Source organism: Bubalus bubalis, chromosome 17 (assembly GCF_019923935.1).
Source record: "Bubalus bubalis isolate 160015118507 breed Murrah chromosome 17, NDDB_SH_1, whole genome shotgun sequence".
Lineage (NCBI taxonomy): Eukaryota > Metazoa > Chordata > Mammalia > Artiodactyla > Bovidae > Bubalus > Bubalus bubalis.
In genome coordinates this window covers 2,102,498-2,127,175 of record NC_059173.1, presented here as the reverse complement: position 1 = coordinate 2,127,175, position 24,678 = coordinate 2,102,498, and the positions used below count along the sequence as shown (strand labels likewise).

The window sequence follows — 24,678 nt, the reverse complement described above, 5'->3', positions numbered from 1 at the left end:
AAAGCCTAGAAGTCTGGGGAAAGACTTTCAGAGAGCAGGACCTGTCTGAGACAGTATCAGACTTGCAGGCTTTCAAAGCTTCTTTTCCATGATTAGCTTCAGTGTGATGACTGGGAGCACGTGGCGTATAAAGAGATCAGCACGTGTTCTGTGGATCAGACTATTGCACACGTGTAAAGAAATGTTTAGGGATTACTTTATTCTGCATCATCAAGTTAATGAAATTGAGTATGTCTCTTAAAACTCTTAGAACAAGAAGGGTCGTGCTGGCTGTGCTGGGGTCTCTGAGTCTCAATGTTGTTTACAAAATGGGCACCTGAGCCCCCCATTATGGGCTGAGGGGTCCTCTTGGAGACCTGGACACACCCGGGGAGAGACTGCAAGAGGCACGGGGCCGTGTACCACGGGACAGGAGATGGATCCGGAGCCTCCTTCCCCACAGGGGTGCTGACCACTTCCACCCTCTCCTGCCTCTCCCGCCTCTAAAGGCTGACCCTCCGAGCACATGGGCAGGTTTTAGTAGCGCTTCCCCATGGGCTCCCCTCACTGTGCAGCTGTAACTACCACTGCCCTGGTACAGCAAGCAGTGATAGTCAGCCTCGTCCTCGGGCTGGGCCCCCGTGATGGTGAGGGTGGCTTTATTCCCAGAGATGGAGGCAGAGAAGCGATCAGGGACCCCAGAGGGGCGGGTGTTTGTGTTGTAGATAACATTTCTGGGAGCCTGGCCTGGGGTCTGCTGGCACCAGCTGGGTTCGTTGTAAGTAGTGACTGACCCAGAGCTCAGTCCACAGGTGAGGGTGACCGTCCCTCCTGGAGACACCGACAGTGACGGTTCCTGGATCACAGTCTGAGCTTCTACCCCTAAGAGAGACAGAAGAAGAAAGCGGTTGTTATGGAGATGAGGTGCCCTGAGACTCTGCTTGGAGGTGCCCCAAGGGTGCAGAGTCCCGGCCCCTGACCTGAGCCATAAGCGAGCAGCCTGAGCAGAAGCAGCATCCAGGCCATGGTGGGGACCCTCCCAGGAAATGGCCTCCTGAGTCTCCTTGACTGCAGGTGGGGTCCTGGGCTATTTCATGCCTCCACCCCCGTCAGGAGGAGGAGGTGCCTCATGCAAATCACTTCCTCCTCTCCCTGCCCAGGTCACCTGAGGTCCCTGGGGTGGGGAGACTTGAAGGAGGCAGATGCTGGACCTCACGCAGAGCAGGGACAGCACGGGGAGGAGCCCCTGAGAGATGGGGCGACGTCTTTCAGCAAATGTGCCCCTGTGACCTGCTGACCTCGGTCTGCTCTCTCCTCCCTGGAGTGTCTGAGGCTGAAGGAGGAGTTTGCAAGTCTGTCTCTCTTGCCGCAATAATCCAGCCTTTCCCACACCTGAGCCCGTCTTTAGAATACTCTCGGTCTTCTCAGGGAACCCTGAGTCCCGTCTGTGTGGTGCTGTCCGTCCTCCTCTCCAGCCCTGAGCCGAGCAGGAAATCCCGGAGCCTGTGTCTGCTGTGAAGGGTGAGCAGTCGCCCTAGAACACAGTCTTGTAAAGTGTCTCTAGTCCCGGCGGTGCGGGAACCAGGGCAGGGGTGGTGACATGCAGAGCCCCACGGCCAGGCTTGGGGTGACAGCCTCCTGTGCTGTAAAAAGATATGACAGTGTGGACTAGCTTCAGGAGAACTGTAGAATTTAAGGGTAAAAAGGTCACCATCTTGTCAAGCAATGATGATAGCTGGCAAGCTCAGTTCCAACAAAGTTGGCATACATGTCTCATCATCGGAAACAGAAAAACCCCGTGTGTGAAGAGGTAGGTGTGGTGAGCAGTGTGGAACTTGTAAAACTCCCTTCCCTGTGGTTCTGGGTGGAGCTGATGGACCCGGGACAGAGGAGGGGTGTGGGGGCAATGAGGAGGAGAAGGAGCTCAGACATCTCAAGTTAACGTGTGTGGAAGAGATGGAAAAGTCTTGTTCATCTCTTGTTTCTTTGACATGAAAAGTGTTAAATGCTCTTCTTATTTTGTATTCATGTCAGATTTGCTGCTAAAGTAGCTGTTTAATAAAATCCACATGATTTCTGTCAGAGGTGCCTGAGAACCTCAACTCATAGAGGTGAAAAATATGTATTGCTATTGAATTCTTTTCTTATTATAGGAACATATTGATGACAGTTTGGCGGAGCTTGTAATTTCACATATTTCATGTTACGAGTGTTAATATAAAGTATTAATATAACGGGAAGGAATGAGTAAGGGAGCCACTAAAACTGACACAGTGTCAGTTTCCATAGTTCAATTCAAAATGTTAAAACTGCCAAATAACACACCAGGGAACGTTTTTAAATGACACAGATGGTGACAGCGGGTCCTTGCCTGCACCCCTCTTCCACGGGGAACACCCGGGCGTTCTGTGGGCAATGGGGCAGCCTCTGCAGGAGTCTCTCATCCCCTGTCCAGGTATCCCTGGAGGTCGAGGTTCCTGAAGGAAGTTCATTTTTGTTGTATGACCGTCCCTCTGTCCTTGGTTGGATGTCAGGTCTGGGCACTGACCCCACGACAGAGCAGCAGGAACTGAAAGGCACGCCTGCGGCTCTGAGCTGAGAGCTGCCGTGTCCCCTGGGGTCCAGGTGCAGGACGTCACCCTCCAGTGAGGACCCTGCTGCCCACATGGGCAAGAGCCAACAGAGGAGGTGCCAGCCGGCCTGGCCAGGACCCTGGGCTCTCCGGACAGACCCACATCGCCCCCTGCTGGACTCAGACCTCCTCCTGCACTTCACTCCACAGCCTCCTGGAAGGGCTTTCTCACACTTGCAGCTGGGTCTTCCTGATGTCACCGCCCAGGGCAGTAGAATGAGTCGCTTTCATCTAGTTTAGGCCTGGTCATTGATTTTTCTAGGTAACTAATGACCTCAGACCCCTGAATGGTATGCTGATAAACTAATGAATTTCAGGATTCCCTGATGTCTGAGTTTGCTCTGCCTAGCTCGTGGGTTCAGTGCCAGAACAAAACCACCCGAACCTGAGCTTCCAGGGTTCAAACTCCCAGCATGCCCGTGGGTGGTGCCTGGTCATGATTCTGTCTGAGCTTCCTTCCCAGGTTGATAGGTAGTCAAGGTTGAATTTGCAGGGCCTCCTGGGACCATCCCAGCCTGGACTAAATGGCTCTTTTCTTATTTCTCTCTTTGCAAAGAGCATAGGAGGTTCTCAGAAACAACAAATCTCTTCTTGGTCACTTCCAGGGGTTCTCATTCACCCTTGATCATGGTGCTCACAGTACTTCTCTTTGACTCAGATATTTAAAGATGTTTTTAGCCTAACTTTGTAATCTTTCCATATTAAATGTTTGATATAAAAGATTATGCCTATAAATGGGAATCTCATCCTTGTCTGGGCTCCTGTTTCATCTCTGGTTGAGAAACCCTTATGACCGTTACCTGATCTTCACTGGACATGGTGAAGTCTAACCTAACCTTTGATTGTTAGAATCCATAGATTTAATGGAGGTGGGTTTATAAGCGCTGTGTCCAAAATAGTGACATTTATCCAATATCATCTCAAACAAGGAAGCAGGGAGGGAAAAGGGGGAGAGATCATGAGGCAAAAGAGGAGGAAATGAGCAAGTGAGGAGTCTGAGAGCCGCATCCTAATGGGGAGGGTCTCCCAGTACCTGGAGAGGAGGGCTCTTCAGGCAGCAATCCCCGGAAAAAGGGAGGACCCAGCTTCCCTAAGTGTCAGGGTTCAGGGCAGAGCACAAAGCCTGGAGCAGAAGAGGGTCATGCAGGGGGTGGGAGAGGCCCCCTGGAGCTCCAGGGCACAGACGCTGGGCTTCTGCTTCCTTGACATCCTGCTCAGTACCCGTGAGGGGCCCTGTGTATCTGGGCACATGGGCATTCTGCTTGTATTTGGAGAAGAGAGAGAAAAAGAGACAACTTCATGGACCCCATAATGATGGACCTGGATGAGGAGGTGAGACTGCCCGGATTTAATAGCACAAGTGACAGCAGAGACGTGAACCAGCACTGGGGACGTCACAGTCAGGGTCAGGGCAGTGATGGGTCGACACGGGAGCAGAGGGCAAGCTTTCATCAGACATCCCCATCACACGGGGATTCCCTGTGGCTGTGGTTAGTGATGAGCTGTGTGACGCTGATGACCAGCCTCCTCATGAGGCTGGGGTCCAGAGTGATCCAGGAGGGCGTGTGGACCCACCAGGGGGCAGGGAACAGGGCCGAAACCCTGACTGTCCCTCACCTCTGTCATTGGTCACAAACGCAGGGACTTTGCCTGGAATCTCTTGTCATCATTGCCATGGCGATCCCCGCTTCCCCGCTGATCCTTCTACAGGACATGGGCCCTTGGATCTGGACTCATCAGAGGAGTCACAAGCAGAGGGACACGGGCACATCCTGGGGAGCCCCTGCTCCTGACAGTCCACAGACCACCCCAACCCTGAAGTAGGAAATGCTCCAGTGGGTTGGAGAGGAGAGAAGGGGAGGCCAGTACAGAGCCAGCACCTGTGGGTCAGGAGAACCACTCCCGGGCTTCCCTGCCTCCTGCGATGTATCACCGGTGCCCCTCACTCCTCACGCTCTCTGCTCTGCCCCTTCAGGAGCAGGATTCACACCCTGGGGGACGATCTGCCTGCTGGGATGGTCCACGGACTCTGCTGAAGGCACATCTGGGAAAGCCTCCTGCTCCTGATCACAAGTGAGGGAGCTCAGCTCCATGGCTCCCTTGATCACATGGATGACCAGGCTGCACTTCAGTGGTATCAGAAATTGTTTACATTTTCTGAGACTTGAGCAAAACTGACTGTACAATGGGGAGTAGACATATTATGAACCAGAACATACCTCAGGAATGAATGGATTCTGGGGTATTATTTACCTTTTGACGGTTCTCTAAGAGCAAGCCCCTGACAGGCTGAGGCTCTCGTCCCAGTTTCCCGTCTACCTGTGCCGCTGTGAGAAGCCCTGTTGCACCAGCCTGCATGGTCAGAGTCAGCCTCATCCTCAGGCTGCAGCCAGAGACGAGCAGGAGTTCCGTGTTGGCCAAGGCATCTTTGGATCCAGAAAACCTGCAGGGACCCTGGAGCCTGGTTCTTACTGGAGTCTGAGAGGTAGGATCGGAGGACAGAGGAGGGCTCGCTGGCTTCTGCTGGTTCCAGTAACAGCAGAGCGGCTGACACTGATGTCACGCTCAGGGTGCAGGGAGCCACAGATCAGCTGTGGTCTGTGAGGGGACAGGGGTCTCCACACACACAGGCCCTGATTGCCGGTCCCAAGAGTCCATGGCTCAGGGCTGCTGATCCAATGCTGACACCCACAGCAGCACCAGGGGATCAGCTGTTCTGTGCTGAGAGAAACCAACACTAAACAGGGGTAGAATTCATATACCTGCAACCTTATAGAAGAAAGTTAACAATGCAGCCATTAAGTTGAGATTCTTCTAAAATATCAGTCGAAAATAATAAGAAAACACACTACTCAAGATCAGAAATTAAAATGATAGTGTTTGAACACGTAGGTTTGAACATGGTGGAGTATTCCAAATTCCCTCTCCCCTAAATGGTCTTACATGGAGCAGAAGGACTGGGAAGAGCAGCTGAAGGCGTTTTGGGTGAAAACGTGCAGTAAGTTGTGAAGTGTGGCCACACATTCTTGTTCTCACCGTGTGAAATGAATATGATTTTATGTCCATTTCAGAGCTGCTGCTACAGTGTCTGCTTTGACAGAGATGTTTCAGTCCCAGGAGGCCCATGTCTGGAGGAGAGCAGGTTTTTGTCTCACCTCCTTCCTGGCCTGGAGCACTGTGCCATGATAGCTACTACTTTCGTAAGTTGCACAGTAATAATCCGCCTCGTCTTCAGCCTGGAGCCAGCTGATGGTCAGGGTGGCCGTGTTGCCAGACCTGGAGCCGGAGAATCGGTCCGGGACCCCCGAGGGTCGACTGGTAGTACCATAGATGAGGGTTCTGGGGGCCGATCATGGGCTCTGTTGGTACCAGCTCACATAAAGACCCCCAGTGTTGCTGCTGCTTCCAGTGCAGGAGAGGTGGACCCTCTGACCTAAAGTCCCGGACACGAATGGCAGCTGAGTCAGCACAGCCTGGGCCCAGGATCCTGGAAGGGGGAGTGCAAGAGATGGTGACTAGGGGGTTCAGACACGAGAGCAGGGAGTAGGGCCTGTGAGTCTTCCCAGGGCCCCTCCCCTGTCCCCCCATCCAGTCAACTGTGCAGAGAGTGCCCAGGGTGAGGAGCAGAGGGGATCAGGCCATGGTGGACACGGTCAGGGTGTCCTGCCTTCTGTGGCCCCACAGCTGAGCAGAGTGTCCCCACACCGCTCCTTCCCCTCTTCATACCCTGAGAGGGGGCTGGGCCTTTCATGCAAATTGACCCCCCAGCTCTCTGACCTGCCCAGCTCTCTGCCCCCACACCTTAGCTCTCTGACCCCCCCAGCTCTCTGACCCTCCCTGGGCCCTGAGTCAGGCCCCTGTGCCTTGGGGTAGCCAGATCAGGGGCGGGGCTGTGTGGGGCTTGGAAGTGGGAGGTCACGGCTGGGAGCCTTTCATGCAAATGACCACTTCCCCACTCCCAGTTACACTGTGGGTGCATAAGTCTTCAGAACTGCCTGGGAATGTCCCCTGTGTCCCATCCAGACACACTCCCTGTGACCTGGTGATAAGAGCTCTTAGAGTCAACTCTCCCAAACTGGTTTTGAAATTACACGGCTCAGGAAGTGTTTAGTTGGAAAGGAACAGCCAAGGCAGTTACCCTGTAGCGCACGTGTGTGTTACAGTGTGGGTGTGTGACTTGGAGATTTTAAATGAACCACAAAGTGTTCACGGATTAGTGAAAATCTAAGGTCGTCACTTTAAATACGTGCATAAGTATAACTGAAGGAAATGTTGAGTCGCTAAGTTGTGTTGGACCCTAGTTCTGTTTTAATTTTGCATTGCCTCGGTACTGTTTTTAAAACATCATTTTCTTTGTAGGTTCTGTTCATTAAATACAATTTTAACTAAATCACATGGGAGGTATCTTATGAAATTTTATTATTAAGTAAAAGAACACATTTAGAAAGATATTGGCATTCTTAATTATACTGGCCTCTGAGCGAGGCAGGGCCAGAACCAGTCTTTCTAATACTTATGGATCTCTACTGAGGGATTTTCATGTCTTAGCGGGACGTTCTGTCTGTGAAACAGGGCAGGCTGAGTTATCAGAGCCATGGGTCAGCCTCAGATCTGAGATGAGACACAGGACATGACAAGGCAGATCAGCTGTTCTCAGGAATCTCAGATGTGATCATAGACATGGTCAGACAGACCAGCAGTGATGTCTCCTGGGGCAGAGCCCCAGAAGAGCGTCTGTTTTCCCAGCCAAGGGCCCCAGCAGCTTCTCTGCTCACTGTGCATAAAATCAATCCCACAGCAGCTGAGCACAGACACTCCTCAGCCAGGAATCGTTTCCCTCATCTCAGGACCAGGGTTTCTCTTCCTACCCGAATCCTCACTCGATGTGCACACAGATCGGAGTGTGAGAACTCGGGATAAATCAGCTAATAGAGGGGTTCATGGATGCCCTGGGAAACAAGGGGAACCTGGAGAGGAGCAGGGGGATAACGAACTTGGGTCACACACAGACCCAGAGACCTGAGGCTTCTCGGGAAGGAAGGGGTTAGAGAGGTTCAAGGAGGGCGACGAGGAAGTGAGTGTCCAGTTCAGGAAGATCGGAAACACGTCCATGACCTTCTGACACGGTCATGACCATGCAGGTCAACAGTGCACGTTTGTAGAGAGAGAGGCTCATGATTGGGGGAAAGTCAAGAATGAGGTCAGCTGGAGTGGAGACTCTGAGCAAAGAGATGAGGAGCAGCGGGAGCAGGCTGAGGAGAGCTGGAGGGGTGCACGGGGTGGGCTCTAGGGGCTCTTCCCTTCCTCTGTTTCTGGGAAGAGTGTGGGGACTGATGACCACCTGACCCCTTCACCCTCCACTTCTAGGTGCTCGGCCCCGGGTGCAGCTTCACTCCCAGCAGGAGGCCTGGGGGCCGCAGCTCTGAGTCTGTCCCCTGAGAGGAAGCACCTGCCGCCACGTCCAACTCAGGCCGCTGAGCCCAGGTGCAGGGCCAGCTCAGGGGACCATATGGGTGTGGTGGTGAGGCTTTGCCAGTTCTGAGCAGGTGCACAGAGCCCCTGGTGGCGGATGCGGGGAACGTTCACGGCGGTGAGAGTGGGAGCAAGGTGCTGCTCACCTGCTTGGTTCCCAATCCTGTCTGACTCTTGTGACCCCGTGGACTGTAGCCCACCAGGCTCCTCTGTCCATGGATTCTCAGGCGTGAACAGTGGTGTGGGTAGCCGTTTCTTGCTCCAGAAGGTCTTCCCAACCCGGGGACAGAGCCCAAATCTCTTATGTCCCTTGCATTGGCAGGCAGATTCTTTACCACGAGTGACACCTGGGAAGCCTTATGAAGAAGTAGGGGCTGCCTTTTTTCCTGTCACCAAATACTCTGTCAATGAACAAATAAATGAATTAAATAATAAGTTTTACATGTCTTTGATAACATACGAAGAATTCTCTTTTATTTCCATGTATTTTATTTTCAAAAGATTCTGACTACTTTTTCGCATGATTATTTTTTTTGTTGTTGTTCATTTATCTCCTTTTCCTTAGGACCCAAGAGTGTTTGTATTTGCTCATCAAATAGATTTGAAGATTTATCCCTCAAAATATCTGTCACCTGATTTCCTCATCTGAGGCATCTCAGCATTAATGTCTATGCAATCTCACTTCCCTTCAATAATTAATTTCCTGGTTCTTGATAGAAGTGACAGTTTTTACTGGACCCTGGACTGGGTGGAAATTGCTTGTAGAAACTCTGGGTTCCATTTCCTTTTCCTTTAACAGGAGATGCTTCTGTGGCGGAAGCTCAGGAATGTGCGTTCCCTGCCCAGTGACCCAGCAAGGGCGGCACTGACCCCCCTGCTCTGTGCTGCCGACTCCGACCTGGGAACCGGGGGCAACCGCTGTGAGCTCACCCAGGGGCGTGTGACCACCCCTGTGTGCCACTGGCCTAGGGAGGGGAGTCGAGCTGAGGGGGCAGCTGAGCTGAAGTCAGGGGGCACCCAGACAGCTGGGTTCCGTGGTCTCAGGGACTCCAGGAAGGGAGGGGCAACACCTTGCCCTGGGAGCCCCATGGCTGTGGGGGAAGCAGGTTTTTGTCTCCTTCTCTCTGGCCTGAAGCACTGTGCAAACTTTCAAGCCGTCAGCCCATGAGAAACAGTAATAATCAGTGTCGTCCTCAGCATGAACTGAGGTGGTCAGAGAGGCTGAGTTGTCAGGCTTGGAGCTAGAGAATCGATCTGGGACCCCTGGGGGTCGTTTGCTAATTTCATAGGTCAGGAGTCTGTGGGCCTTTCCTGAGAGCTGTTGGTACCAGCTCACATAACTCCCAATGTTGTTGCTGCTTCCAGTACAAGAGATGGTGACTCTCTGACCCAAAGTCCCAAACACGGAGGACGGCTGAGTCAGCACAGCCTGGGCCCAGGATCCTGGAAGGGGGACAGACAGAGATGGTGACTCGGGGGTCCAGACACGAGAGCAGGAAGCAAGGCCTGTGAGGCTTCCCAGGGCCCTTCCCCTGTCCCTGCATCCAGTCACCTGTACAGAGAGGGCCCAGGGTGAGGAGCAGAGGGAACCAGGCCATGGTGGACACGGTCAGGGTGTCCTGCCGTCTGTGGCCCCACAGCTGACCAGAGGGTCCCCACACTGCTCCTTCCCCTCTTCATACCCTGAGAGGGGGAGGGTCCATTCATTCAAATGACTCCTACCCACCCGTCCCTGGGCAATGGCTCAGGCCCCTGTGCCTGAGGGTGGCCAGTGGGTGGGCTGGGGCGGGGCTGTGTGTGGCCCTGGGGTGGGAGGTCACAGCTGGGAGCCACGAGCAGAGGCCACCAGGCAGCACCAGGGTCCCAGCTCCTATCCCCTAACCACCCTCGGACCGCCCCCCGAGCGCCCCCTGGTGTCCTGGCCCAGACACACATCCTGTGACCTGGCGACCAGAGCCCTCAGGGAAGATGCTGACCTGCTCTGTGCTGTCTCTTTCTTGCCTTCAGGCCAGGAGCCCGTTCTGTGTCCCCTGTGACCTCAGGGCCGTCTGTGGGCTCTCCTCCGACCCTCAGGGTCAGTCTGTACACGGCGCGCTTGGCAGCTCAGGGATCAGGACTGAGGGGGCGTCTGGGACACATATTCCTTTTATCAGGGTCAGGTCAGGACAGTGACGACCCTGTGGAAGCAGCCTCCCGACCGTGCAGGACGGGGGTGCTTTCTCCTTCATTAAAAATTAAGCAGTGCCTTACACACGCACACACACACACACGGATTGCTTCGAGGTCCTTTCCCAGTGGATAATAAGCATTTTGTTTTTATACTCCGTGACCCCACTGTACTAGTTCCTGGTCTCCTCTTTCCCAAGTGAAATAAAACATTTGCCACGTGTTCACTCCCTGTAGGCTTGGGAAGCAGAAGCCACCTTTCTGAGTGCGGCTAACTCTGCTCCCAGCTCCCAGGACACGGATGAAGGTGTCTGTGGTGGCACCACCTGTGTCCACAGCCCGGATCACGATCAGCCCTGTCCTCCTCCTCTTTCATCCGAGGATAGGAGCCCCCAGTCGTCAAGGAACCTGAGCGACCGCGTCTGGAGCCAAAGGACCAATCGCGGCTCCTGAGGGCTGGGGACCCGCAGGCATCGTGGTTTGGGGTCTCTGGCTGGGACCTGTTGGTTCCCGGACACCTCACACCGCCAGCTCTGCCGCTCTTTCCAGGACTAGAGGCCCTGAGCACTGAGCTGGACAATGGGCCCGGCTGAGACAGCGCAGACTGCGCTCAGGACTCTGTGCTCAGCGGGGAGGGGCAGGTGGCACGTCACTGCTGCAGAGCCTGACTCTGAGCAGGCAGAGTGACCCTTGTGTGGCGTCAGGAACCATCATCCTTCCTTTGACCTCTAAGAGCTCCGCCCCGTCCCCGCTGCTCACACCCCCTCCAACTTCTCAAGGGAAACAGGTATAAGGAAGCACCACTGTAAATAATGCAGGGACTGCACAGCCCGGCTACTCACTGTTTTCCTGGAAGAAAATATTTCACTCTTGCTCAAATTTTCTTTTATCTTTCTTGCTGAATGTTTATTGTTATCATACAAATGCGGTCAAATCTTAAGTTTTTTTTTTTATTTCTGGGACCAAAGTAACACATTTTTGAACTACTTTTAAATTTACATAATTTAAAAATTATATACTATTTTAAATAATTGTCGACTTGAACATTTCCCTATTCATTCTCATTAATTTTCAGCATAATTTTATATTTATGACTCATTGGAAAACACCTTTTGCTAGGAAAGATTGAGGGCAGGAGGAGAAGGCGATGACAGACGTTGAGATGGTTGGGTGGCCTCACGGATCCAGTGGACTTGAACTTGGGCACACTCCAGGATGGTGAGGGACAGGGAAGCCTGGTGTGCTGCAGTCCATGGAGTCAGACACGACTTCGCAACTGAACAACAAGTTGCTTTACAATGTTATGTTGTGCTACTTTTAATGACTTATCTCAGTGACACTCAGTGTTTTGAACGACAGATGAGGAGTGACTGTTCACCGTGCCTTTGATTTCTCTTGCATGTTTGTCTTTTCAGCGCACAGCCTTCTGATCTTCCTCAGATTTATCTTTAAGTGTTTTCTGTTGATTGTGTCATACATGTTAGTGGTTTTATTTTCAGAAACTGGAGGTTCGTTACTGAACTACAAAATACAATTCATTTCTGCATGTTGACTTTTATATCACAAAATCCCAAGTGAAACAGTCACAGAAGCCTGTCTTATTGAGCCCTTGACCCTGAGCTGGGCCTGGCCTGAAACCACCTCTTCTGGGCTCAGCCAATGTCTTCATCAAAAAGTTTTTATCTCGGAACACGCAATGTTTGCCCAAGAAAACTGGCATTGGATAAGAGTATCTTAGCAATCTAAAAGCTAAATTGAAGCAAAAGATACAATATTATCAAATCTGCTGGTGTGAGGAAAATGGGTTGCTTGTCTACCATCTGACAGTTGGAAGTCACCCCCCGAACTAGGCTTCATCCGAGCCACGAGCAGGCTGGGTGGGGAGGCCTCTGTCTCACTGCCTCACTGGTCTGGAGCCGTGTAAGCGCTAGTGTCGCCATGCCACACAGCACAGTAGTAGTCGGCCTCGTCCTCGGGCTGCAGCCCAGAGATGAGCAGGAGCCCTGCGTTGGTCGAGGCATCTTTGGATCCAGAGAAGCGGCTGGGGACCCCGGAGCCCTGGTGCTTATCTGAGTCTGACTTGAACCTCAGGAGGTACCGGGGAGGGCTCCCTGCCTTCTGCTGATACCAGTATATGCTATAGTTGCTCACATTGTAGCCACTGCTCAGGGTGCAGGAGAGTCTGGCTGATGCTCCCAGAGATGCCGAGAGGGTGACCGGCTGAGTCAGCACAGGCTGGGAGAGGGAACCTGCAGACACAGACACAGGGGAGACGGGGCAGGAGCTGCAGGAAAGGTTCCCAGAGTCTGTGCCCCAGGGGCTGATGAGGCTGGGACTGAGCCCTGGTGCCCGGGGCCTGTGCCTACCTGTGTAGAGAGAGAGGAACACGAGCAGGAGATGAGTCCAGGCCATGGTGCTCACAGCTTCCTGGTCCCCACTGTGGGGCTGGGCTGCCGCAGGTCTTCTTTTCTCTCCCAGCCTCTGCCTGAGGAGGGGCTGCCATGCAAATAGGGGTCCACCCAGGACCCGCCCAGCCCATCTCTCAGCCCGGATGCTGGAGCTCAGCTCACAGCCTAGACTCAGGGGGTGGAAGGGAGTTCCCTCTTGGGAGACCCTGGAGGAAGCACCTGCTGAGACCACATGACAGGGGACTCTGCAGCCAGAGAGGACACTGCTGAGTGCCCCTAGGGGTGCATACGCCGCCCCCAGCCCAGCTCCAGGAGTCAGTGATGCTCCCTGAGCAGCGGTGCATGGACCCCAGGGCTGTCCCACAGCGCTGCCTGCTGGGCACATGTGGAAAATAAAAACAAAAAGCAAAAAAAAACCTCTAGAATTAAGGAGGTAAAATGCAAACTTTTCTAGGAAGCTGCATCGCTGAGCTAGTAGAGAAAACAAGCAAGAAGATTAATTTCCTTGGAAAAATATGCAAATCTTACTATTGAATTACTCCACAAAAAGACATAACATGCATTTCCTCACCTGAAATATGTGACAAACTTGAGCCACTACATTGTTCTACATTGCATTGTATGCATGTCTTTTTAAAAACATTGAAAAAGATGCAATTATTTCCTAGTTTTTTGAGAATTAGTTAAAACATTTGTACATATACCTGAAAAATTTATGAGAGGAAATATTACAAGCCACTAACATTAAGTATTGATCAAAATGTTCTAATCAGAAAGTTAACAAAAAATTCAAAATTTAAGAACTTGATACTGATACCGAATGTTATTTTTACCATCTACAAGTTATATTTTATATTAAGACATATTAAAAAATAAATTTAGAACCAAGAATAAAATCCATGTAAAAATAGAAACACCTAGACATGATTGTAGTATTGCTGGTATATACTCATTTGCTGCTGGTACCTACTCATTTGGTGCTGCTGCTAAGTCGCTTCAGTCGTGTCCGACTCTGTGCGACCCCAGAGACGGCAGCCCACCAGGCTCCGCGGTCCCTGGGATTCTTCAGGCAAGAACACTGGAGTGGGTTGCCATTTCCTTCTCCAATGCATGAAAGTGAAAAGTCAAAGTGAAGTCGCTCAGTTGTGTCCAACTCCTAGCAACCCCATGGACTGAAGCTCCTCTGTCCATGGGATTCGTGTAATTTCGTGCAGGAGGACTTAATGTCTCCATTAATTGGGAAAGTTAAGGGACAAAAATAACGCTAATCAATGTAAAGTAAAATTATGGTTTTGTGTTCAGATTAGATGTTCTTATAACTTAGCTATTTAATAAAATTCATAAGATTATTTTCATTTCTCAACATGTGTTTGTAAGAATCATCTCATATCAAACAAAATGTTCATACTAAATCCTTTTCCTATTATTCCAAAGCATGGATGATTGTGTAGGGAAAAATACAAAAATAGGTGAGGAGAGGAACTGATAAAGGACAGACCATCAGCACCAACCTTGAAGGAGGGTGAGACAGGAACCATGGATGCCCCACACCCTGTGCCCAGATGCCAGGAGCACAAGGCAGGGCAAAGGCCTCCAAACCCACATCCCGTCACTTTCCCCTAAAGGACAGTCTTGGTTCAGGAGTGAGGACACAAAGGGAGGGGTCCAGGTCGTGGAGGAGGGCCCCCAGGACCCTGCTCTTGAGACGAAGTTGTTGACATGGAAAAAGTCCCTCCCCTGGGTCTCTTATCCTCTGTCCAGTTATCACTGCAGGTCAAGTTTATTGATATTTTTGTTGTGTAATTTCCCATCCATCCTAGCCTGGACCTCAGGTCTAGGCACTGACCCCCAGGATAGAGGAGCGGAAGTAAGAGGCAAGACTGTTGCTCACAGCTGACAGCTCTCTTGTTCCCTGGGGCCCAGGTGCAGGAAAGTCACTCTCCAGGGAGCACCCTGCTTCCCACGCGGGCAAAGGCCAGTGGAGGAGGTTCCCAGGTTGCCTGGCCAGGAGCCTGGAGCCCTGGGTGATCCTGAGAGGCTGTCACAGGAAAGGCAGGAGCAGCATCCTGGGCCGCAGCTCAGCCCAGTGATGGCCAAAGAGCCTGAACGCCAGACTAGAGGCCAGGGAACCAAGCAGGGACCCCCTGTGTCCACTATTAGCCTCAGAGAGAAGGAGAGCTGCTGGGACCAGGACACATACTGGATGCATTGATGCACCCAGAGTCAGGCAGAACTGTACTGTGTTCCTCTGGTTCTGACCCGACCCATCATGAACTCTGACCCCAGGGCATCTGCCCCTGGCACTGGGGATTTCTGCTCAAATTGAGAAAATCAGATAATGATTTGCTACAAAGGAAAGCTGGAGAAGGGGTGAATTAAGAAACATGTGATCAGATTTTTCTGGACCAAGTTCCGTGGTGTGACTGAGCACAGTCTTAGGCCAAACATCAAATAAAGCGGCTGCCTTTGCAGAGGATGTTTCTGCCCCCAGAGCCCCGACTCTGAGAGGACAGCAGGTTTTTGTCGCACTTCCCCCTTGACCTGGAGCACTATGGGACCACTAAGACTGAGGTCAGCAGACGCACAGTAATAATCAGCCTCGTCCTCAGCCTGGAGCGAAGTGATGGTCAGGGTGGCTGTGTTGCCAGACTTGGTGCCAGAGAATCGGTCAGGGACCCCCAAGGGTCGTTTGTTACGATTATAGATCAGGGTTTTGGGGGCCAATCCTGGGATCAGTTGGTACCAGCTCACATGATTGCCACGCCCAACATAGCTGCTGCTTCCGGTGCAGGTGATGGAGACCCTCTGGCCCAGGGACCCGGACACGGAGGGCAGCTGAGTCAGCACAGCCTGGGCCCAGGAACCTGGAATGGGGAGAGACAGAGATGGTGACTTGGGGGTCCAGACACGAGAGGAGGGAGCAGCGCCTGTGAGTCTTCCCAGGGCCCTTCCCCTGTCCCCCCATCCAGTCACCTGTGCAGAGAGCGACCAGGGTGAGGAGCAGAGGGGACCAGGCCATGGTGGACATGGTCAGGGCGTCCTGCTGTCTGTGGCCCCACAGCTGAGCAGAGCGTCCCCACACTGCTCCTTCCCCTCTTCATACCCTGAGAGGGGGCGGGGCCTTTCATTCAAATGACGCCCAGCTCTCTGACCCCTCCCTGGGCCCCGAGTCAGGTCCCTGTGCCTGAGGGGGGCAGGGTGTGGACTGGGGCGCGGCTCTTGGGGCCCAGGGGTGGGAGGTCCCATCCAGGAGCCCTGAGCAGTGGTTGCCAGGCAGGGTCAGGGCCTGGGCCCAGCTCTCACCCAACTAACCACCTCAGGAATGGCCCTCGAGTGCCCCCTGGTGTCCAGGCCCAGACACGCTTCCTGTGACCTGGTGACCAGAGCCCTCATGGACAATTCCTGCCCCTGCTCTGTGCGCTGTCCCCGCCTCAGAGCCTGTTCAGGGGCCTCCTCTGTATCCGCTGTGACCTCAGGGCCCCCTGTGTGCTCCCCTCAGGCCCCTCAGGCTGAGTCTGTCCCTGGCTCCCTGGGCTCCTCAGGGTCAGGACTGAGAAGGCTTCTGGGGCACAAGTTCCTCTTGCACCAGGATCAGGTCAGGGCGGTGCTGGCCCCGGGGAGGCCCATCCCCTTCTGGGCAGAATAGCGGGTCCCTCCTCTGTGTGTCCCCTCCCTGGTGGCCGGAGCCCTGCTTCCTCTCTGTGTCCCCTCAGCCGTGAGGAGGAGGGGGCTCTTTTCTGTTGAGGTGGGAAGGTGCAGGGGGAGAGGCCTGGGGTGGGACCCTTGATTCCTAAACGCCTGGATCTTTACTATGTGCAAACCTTCCCACACTCTGGACCCCATGCCCATGTCCTGTCTTATGAAGTGACCCCTCCTGGGCGTCTCTCCTGCAGGCACAGGGCACAGGCTGCAGGGAGCAGGCCTGATGGTGCTCCTGGCCGTTTTTATTGAGACTCTGAAGGGCTCTGAGCAGCATGTGTTCCCAGGGAGCGTGATATGTGGTGGCTGTTAGGACGAATTGTTCCAAGCAGTGGGTTCGAGAAGATACAGTTCAGGGAGTTTGGTTGGAGAAGAGGCCCTACTATAGTTTGCCCCGCACTGAATGTGTGTGGTACACTGTAGGTGTGTGACTGTGAGATTCCTAAAAAATATTTATTTATTCATTATCTGGGTGCTGTCTTAGTTGTGGCTTGTGGGATCTAGTTCCCAGACCAAGGATGAAACCAGGCTGACTGCACTGGGAACATGGAGTCTTAGCCACTGGACCACCTGGGAATTCCCTGAGACAGTAAATGTATGAAAATATGTTAATGGATTAGTGAAAATTTTAAGGTCGTTGCTTTAAATACATGCATGAAATTTAACTGAAGGACAATCTATGTTTATTTCAATTTTTCATTGATAAGAGTTACATATCTGAAATATAATTCTTTGTAAGGTTTTATTAAGAAAATATTAAATAAATGACACAAGACAGATCTTTTGAAATTTTTTCTTAAGAAGTAAAACTTGATTTTTACACAGATATTTGCATTATTAATATTTAGGAGTCTGAGTGAAGCAGAGCAGGAACCAGCCTCTTTCTGCCACTTATAGCATATCCACTGGGGGATTTTGATTTCTGATTAGGAAGATGTGAAGACCTACAAGACCTTTTAGAACTAACACCCAAAAGAGATATCCTTTTCATTATAGAGGACTGGAATGCAAAAGTGTGAAGGCAAGAAACACGTGGAGTAACAGGCAAATTTAGCCTTGGAGTACAGAATGAAGCAGGGCAAAGGTTCATAGAGTTTTTCCAAGAGAACACACTGGTCATAGCAAACACCCTCTTCCAACAACACAAGAGAAGACTCTACACATGGACATCACCAGATGGTCAATACCGAAATCAGATTGATTATATTCTTTGAGCCAAAGATGGAGAAGCTCTATACACTCAGCAAAAACAAGACCGGGAGCTGACTGTGGCTCAGATCATGAACTCCTTATTGCCAAATTCAGACTTAAATTGAAGAAAGTAGGGAAAACCACTAGACCATTCAGGTATGACCTAAATCAAATCCCTTATGATTATAGAGTGGAAGTGAGAATTAGATTTAAGGGACTAGATCTGATAGACAGAGTGCCTGAACTATGGACAGAGGCTCATGATATTATACAGGAGACAGGAATCAGGACTATCCCCAAGAAAAAGAAATGCAAGAAAGCAAAATGGCTGCCAGAGGAGGCCTTACAAATAACTGTGAAAAGAAGAGAAGCCAAAAGAAAAGGAGAAAAGGGAAGATATCTCCATTTGAATGCAGAGTTCCAAAGAATAGCAAGGAGACCTAAGAAAACCTTCCTCAGTGATCAATGCAAAGAAATAGAGGAAAACAATAGAATGGGAAAGACGAGATCTCTTCAAGAAAATTAGAGCTACCAAGGGAACAGTTCATGCAAAGATGGGCTCGATAAAGGACAGAAATGGTATGGACCTATCAGAAGCAGAAGATATTAAGAAGAGGCAAGAATACACAGAAGAACTATACAAAAAATATCTTCACATCCCAGATAATCACGATGGTGTGATCACTTACCCAGAGCCAGACATCCTTGAATGTGAAGTCAAGTGGGCCTTAGGAAGCATCACTACGAATAAAGCTAGTGGAGGTGATGGAATTCCAGTTGCGCTATTTCAAATCCTAAAAGATGATGCTGTGAAAGTGCTGCACTCGGTATGCCAGCAAATTTGGAAAACTCAGCAGTGGCCACAGGACTGGAAAAGGTCAGTTTTCATTCCAATCCCAAAGAAAGGCAGTGCCAAAGAATGCTCAAACTACCGCACAATTGCATTCATCTCACACGCCAGTAAAGTAATGCTCAAAATTCTCCAAGCCAGGTTTCAGCAATATGTGAACTGTGAACTTGCAGATGTTCAAGCTGGTTTTAGAACAGGCAGAGGAACCAGAGATCAAATCGCCAACATCCACTGGATCATGGAAAAAGCAAGAGACTTCCAGAAAAACATCTTATTTCTGCTTTTTTGACTATGCCAAAGCCTTTGACTGTGTGGATCACAATAAACTGTAGGAAATGCTGAAGGAGATGGGAATACCAGACCACCTGACCTGCCTCTTGAGAAACCTATATGCAGGTCAGGAAGCAACAGTTAGAACTGGACATGGAACAACAGACTGGTTCCAAATAGGGAAATGAGTACGTCAAGGCTGTATATTGTCAGCTGGTTATTTAACTTATATGCAGAGTACATCATGAGAATCGCTGGGCTGGAGGAAGCACAAGCTGGAATCAAGATTGCCAGGAGAAATATCAATAACCTGAGATATACAGATGACACCACCCTTATGGCAGAAAGTGAAGAGGAACTCAAAAGCCTCTGATGAAAGTGAAAGAGAGAGTGAAAAAGTTGGCTTAAAGCTCAACATTCAGAAAACTAAGCTCATGGCATCTGGTCCCATCACTTCATGGCAAGTAGATGGGGAAACAATGACAGACTTTATTTTTTTGGGTTCCAACATTCACTACAGATGGTGACTGCAGCCATGAAATTAAAAGAGGCTTACTCTTTGGAAGGAAAGTTATGACCAACCTAGACAGCATATGAAAAAGCAGAGACATTACTTTGCCAACAAAGGTCCATTTAGTCAAGGCTATAGTTTTTCTGGTAGTCATTTATGAATGTCAGTGTTGGACTATAAAGAAAGCTGAGCACCAAAGAATTGATGCTTTTGAGCTGTGGTGTTGGAGGAGACTTTCGAAAGTCCCTTGGACTGTAAGGAGATCCAACCAGTCCATCCTAAAGGAGATCAGTCTTGAGTGTTCATTGGAGGGACTGATGCTGAAGCTGAAACTCCAATCCTTTGGCCACCTGACGTGAAGAGCTGACTCATTTGGAAAAGACCCTGATGCTGGGCAAGATTGAAGGTGGGAGGAGAAGGGGAGGACAGAGGATGAGATGGTTGGATTGCATCACCAACTCAATGAACACGAGTTTGAGTAAACTCCAGGAATTGGTGATGGACAGGGAGGCCTGGCATGCTGCAGTTCATGGGGTCGCAAAGAGTCGGGCACAACTGAGCGACTGAACTGAACTGAACCGAGGAAGATGTGTGTCAAAACACGGCAGTCTGAGTGATCAGAGCCATGGGTAGGTCTCAGATCTGAGATGAGGGGCAGTACATGACAGGAAACTCAGAAGTGACCACAGGAGGTTAACCAGAGCTAGAGCGGAACGGCAGTGATGGCCACAGCAGGGAGGACACAGGGGCGCAGTGCCTGTTCAGCCTTGTACAGTCTGAAGCACCTGGTAAATACCAGTGTTTTGGGGACAGTAGCAGTTCTAATCAGCCTCATCCTGAGTCTGCAGCCCAGAGATGAGCAGGAGCCCTGTGTTGGCCGAGCCAGCCTTGGATCCAGAGAAGTGACTGGGGACCCCGGAGCCCTGGGGCTTATCTGAGTCTGACTTGAACATCAGGAGGGACCGGGGAGGGCCCCCTGGCTTCTGCTGGAAACAGGACATTTGGTAGCCACCAACACTGTACCCACTGCTCAGGGTGCCGGTGAGTCTGGCTGTTGCTCCTGGAGACGCAGATGGGGATGCCGGCTGAGTCAGCACAGGCTGGGAGAGGGAATCTGCAGACACAGACACAGGGGATACGGGGCAGGAACTGCAGGAATGGTTCCCAGAGTCTGCACCCCAGGGGCTGATGAGGCTGGGAACTGAGCTCTGGCCTGGGGCCCGGCCCTACCTGAACAGTGAGAGAGGAACACGAGAGGAGAGGAGTGCAGGCCATGGTGTTCACAGGACCCTGGTCCCCACAGTGAGGCTGGGCTGCCCCAGGCCTCCTTTTCTCCCCCTGACTCTGCCAGAGGAGGGGCTGCCATGCAAATAGGGGTCCACCCAGGGCCCGTCCAGCCCATCTCAGCCCTGATGCTGGAGCTCAGCTCACAGCCCAGACACAGGGTGTGGAGGGGAGTTCCCTCTTGGGAGCCCCTGGAGGAAGCACCTGCCAAGACCACAGAGGTCCCTGCTCACGAGTCTCTGCACTCAGACAGGACACACTGCTGGGTCCCCCCAGGAGCACAGGCTCTGCCCCCAGCCCAGCTCCTGGAGGAAGTAATGCTCCCTGAGCAGCTGTGCAGGGACCCCAGGGCAGTCCCACAGCGCCCCCTGGTGGTAACATGTAGGAAAAATTTGCAGAAAAAGGGAATGAAGTTCAGTGTTCTAAGAAGGTACATTTGTTCTAGTAGAGAAAATAAGTAAACAGTGAAGATGCTTAGAAGAAACAGACTATTTTGTCATGAACTTACTCCACAAAAAGACATAATGTATCCTTATTTAGTATAAATATCTAGCAAACTTTAGGAGTTATATGCTTCCCATACGTTGGATTTGTATTTGTTTAAGCATTGAAAAAGATGTAAAACTTGTGGTTCTCTGAGAAAGCAGTTAAAGTGTTTTACATACAACCCATAAATAAAGCACATAAGAGGGGAATTTATAGGACTTCCCTTGTTTTCCTGTGTTTAAGGATCTGCCTGTCGATGGAGGGGACATGGTTGCAGTGCCAGATGCAGGAAGCTCCCGCATTCTGCAGAGCAACTCACAGGAAAGCCGAACTGCTGAAGCTCCATCCCCCGGAGCTGGTGCCCTGCAGCAAGAGAATCCGCCCCAATGAGAACCCAGTGCACTGCAGTGAAGAGCGGCCGCGCCGCCCCACAACCAGAGCCCAGGAACAGTGGAGACCCCGCACAGCCATCAGTCAATCAACCAATAAAGTGTAAAAAACAACCAGACAACCAAACCAGTAGAAGGGGACATTACAGACCACGGTCGTTAAACATTGATCCAAGTCCTCTTGACGAAATGGAAGATTAGAAAAGTAGAAAAATCCTAATATCAGATTAAGACATTGACAGTGTTACCAAATGTTATTTTTTGAATATATGTTATATTTTATATTAAGACTCTCAAACATAAATTTACAGAGCAATCCAGTTCACACACTCCCAGCTGCCCCCGACCCCTTCGGCCTCTTCTCGTGTCTCTGGAGCCTGGGCGTTTGCCAAGACCAACCTAGGGGCATCCTTCTTGTCCAAGACGACTGAGGCTGCCCCAGGGAGCAGCCTGGGGGGAACCTGGCGAGCCTGGTGCTTGGTGGGCACTGGGACCACGAAGGCAAGGGGAAGGTGCTGGATCTGCTGGTGCAGGGCACCAACACTATGTGCCACCGCCGGGGAGAAAGTAATGCTGCCTGAACAGCTGCAGATTCTGTGGAGGGTGACTTTCGTCTTTTACCCAGTGGAACAACTCAGGCTCCCAGTGGAGCCTGAATGTTACTGCATTCATTGGAAATGATGTGGTAATTCATCTAGCTGGATTGTGTGAGAAAGCAGAAAAAAATATTCAAAAGGGAGAAGGTCTGTAAGGCTGGATAAGCCTTCTCATACCTGACAGAGCTCATATTGTGCTTGATTGTCATCAAACAGCTGATGGTATCCAGGAACAACAGAGAGGGGAACAAGCAGGAAAAAATTTGGGTACCACAAAAAGGGCATTTGCCCTGTTCATTCTTCCCAAAGGGACCAGACTGGACTTAGGATATGCCATCTTATTTCTGACTTTGATGGCTTTTCTGAGAGGTTCCAAGTTCTGGCTAACCACTACAAATCTATATACCCCACTTCGGAAATAGACATTGAAGATGAATTCCAAACACTCGAGGGTTATATGGAAAGGGTGAAACCAACTGCTAGATATATGGAGTTTATTTCCTATATCGAGCTTTCAAAGAAAGACCATCAAAGAAAATCTGGGTAGAAGGTACAAATGCAGCACTGCTAGATACTGATTTTGAAAGTTATCCTTTCATAACCTCTTTGAACTGTACAGTTGGAGGTGTTTGTACTGGCTTGGGTATGCCCCCTTAAAATGTGGAGAAGTGTATGGAGTTGTGAAAGTTTATACAACTAGAGTTGGGATTGGTCCCTTTCCTACAGAGCAAGACAATGCAATTGGAGAATTATTACAAACAAGGGATAGAGAGTTTGGTGTAACTACAGGAAGGGAAAGACGATGTGCCTGGTTGGAACTTGTTTTGATTAAATATGCTCATATGATTAATGGATTTACTGCATTGGTAGTCAAAAATTTTGATATTTTGGACATATTTATGGAAATCAGAGTTGAAGTTGCATACTAGTTAGATGGTGAGCTTATAACTCATTTCCCAGTAAACCAAGAACTCTTAAATAAATGGACTTAAATGTAAGACCCTCCATATGGAACACACAGATATGAAAAGCAAGGCCATTTAAGGAACTACCTATTAATGCCCAGAATTGTTTGATTTATTGAAGATGAAGTTCAAATTCCAGTTAAATAGATTTGCTTAGATAAATCCAGAGTCTATGATTCAACTCTTTTAAGGATTTCCAGTGATACAAGAAGCATTCGTGAAGAGGTGGGGAAAGGACTTTCTTAAATATTTCATTTATGATCTACAAATTCTGAGAATAAAGACACTGACATGAGGTTTAGGCCCAACGGTCGCTTCCAGTCTTTCAAGATGGATGGCTGGTGTGGAGATACATTTTGGCAATTTGCAGTGTCAGCTGCCTTAGCTGGCATGATTGCTAAATCATTTATTGTTCCCCCAGCTTATGATGGCATATTTTCTTTTAAGTTTAGTAATAATATAATCAATGCTGTTTGAAATCAGATAGAATGATATCTGTTCATTTCCAAGGCAAACCACTCAATATCACAGTAATCCAAGTCTACGCCCTGACCAGTAATGCTGAAGAAGCTGAAGTTGAACGGTTCTATGAAGACCTACAAGACCTTCTAGAACTAACACCCAAAAATGATGTCCTTTTCAATATAGGGGACTGGAATGCAAAAGTAGGAAGTCAAGAAACACCTGAAGTAACAGGCAAATTTGGCCTTTCAGTACAGAATGAAGCAGGGCAAGGGCTAATAAAGTTTTTCCAAGAGAATGCACTGGTCATAGCAAACACACTCTTCCAACAACACAAGAGAAACCTCCACACATAGACATCACCAGATGGTCAATACTGTAATCAGATTGAGTATATTCTTTGCAGCTAAAGAGCAAGAAGCTCTATACAGTCAGCAAAAACAAGACCGGAAGCTGACTGTGGCTCAAATCATGAACTCCTTATTGCCAAATTCAGACTTAAATGGAATAAACTGGGGAAAACCACTAGACCATTCAATTATGACCTAAATCAAATCCCTTATGATTATACAGTGGAAGTGACAAATAGATTCAAGGGATTAGATCTGATATACAAGAGTGCCTGAAGAACTATGGATGGATGTTTGTGACATTGTACAGGAGGCAGGGCTCAAGATCATCCCCAAGAAAAAGTAATGCAAAAAGGCAAATGGTTGTGTGAGGAGGCCTTACAAATAGCTGTGAAAAGAATAGAAGCAAGAGACAAAGCAGAAAAGGAAAGATATACCCATTTGAATGCATAGTTTCAAAGAATAGCAAGGAGAGATAAGAAAGAATTTCTCAGTGATCAGTGCAAAGAAATAGAGGAAAACAATAGAATGGTAAAGACTAGAGATCTCTTCAAGAAAATTAGAGATACCAAGGGCACATTTCATCCAAACGTGGGCACAATAAAGGAGAGAAATGGTATGGACCTAACAGTAGCAGAAGATATTAAGAAGAGCTGGCAGGAATACATGGAAGAACTGTACAAAAAAGATGTTCATGATCCAGATAATCACAATGGTATGATGATTCACCTCGAGCCAGATCCTGGAATGTGAAGTCAAAAACTAGGGTGTTCAGAGGTAAAATCTGACAGAAACTAAGGGGTTCTGAGTTAAAATCTGACAGAAACTCGAGGGTGGGGGTAGTGGTCTGAGGAAAAGTCAGACAGAAACCAGGTATTACTGAGATTAAATCTGGCAGAAACTAGGGGGTTCTGAGATGGAACCTGAGAGAAATTAGGGTTTCCTGAGGTGGTAACTGACAGAAACTA

At 50.0% G+C, this 24,678-nt stretch overlaps 1 pseudogene and 4 gene segments (V, D, J or C); 1 reads left to right on the top strand and 4 right to left on the bottom strand.

Moving 5' to 3' along the window:
* Positions 1–227: 227 nt before the first annotated feature.
* Positions 228–1,031, bottom strand: LOC112582722. The segment is given in 2 exon segments: positions 228–861; positions 960–1,031. Coding segments are annotated over 2 exon segments (579 nt in total).
* Positions 1,032–9,089: 8,058 nt separating this feature from the next.
* Positions 9,090–9,880, bottom strand: LOC123465050. The segment is given in 2 exon segments: positions 9,090–9,526; positions 9,636–9,880. Coding segments are annotated over 2 exon segments (483 nt in total).
* Positions 9,881–11,086: 1,206 nt separating this feature from the next.
* Positions 11,087–12,883, bottom strand: LOC123332163. The segment is given in 2 exon segments: positions 11,087–12,498; positions 12,616–12,883. Coding segments are annotated over 2 exon segments (393 nt in total).
* Positions 12,884–19,999: 7,116 nt separating this feature from the next.
* LOC123465049 lies at positions 20,000–20,544 on the bottom strand. The segment is given in 2 exon segments: positions 20,000–20,292; positions 20,409–20,544. Coding segments are annotated over 2 exon segments (429 nt in total).
* A 671-nt stretch (positions 20,545–21,215) lies between these two features.
* On the top strand, positions 21,216–23,495 carry LOC102414287 (annotated as a pseudogene).
* The last annotated feature ends 1,183 nt before the right edge of the window (positions 23,496–24,678 follow it).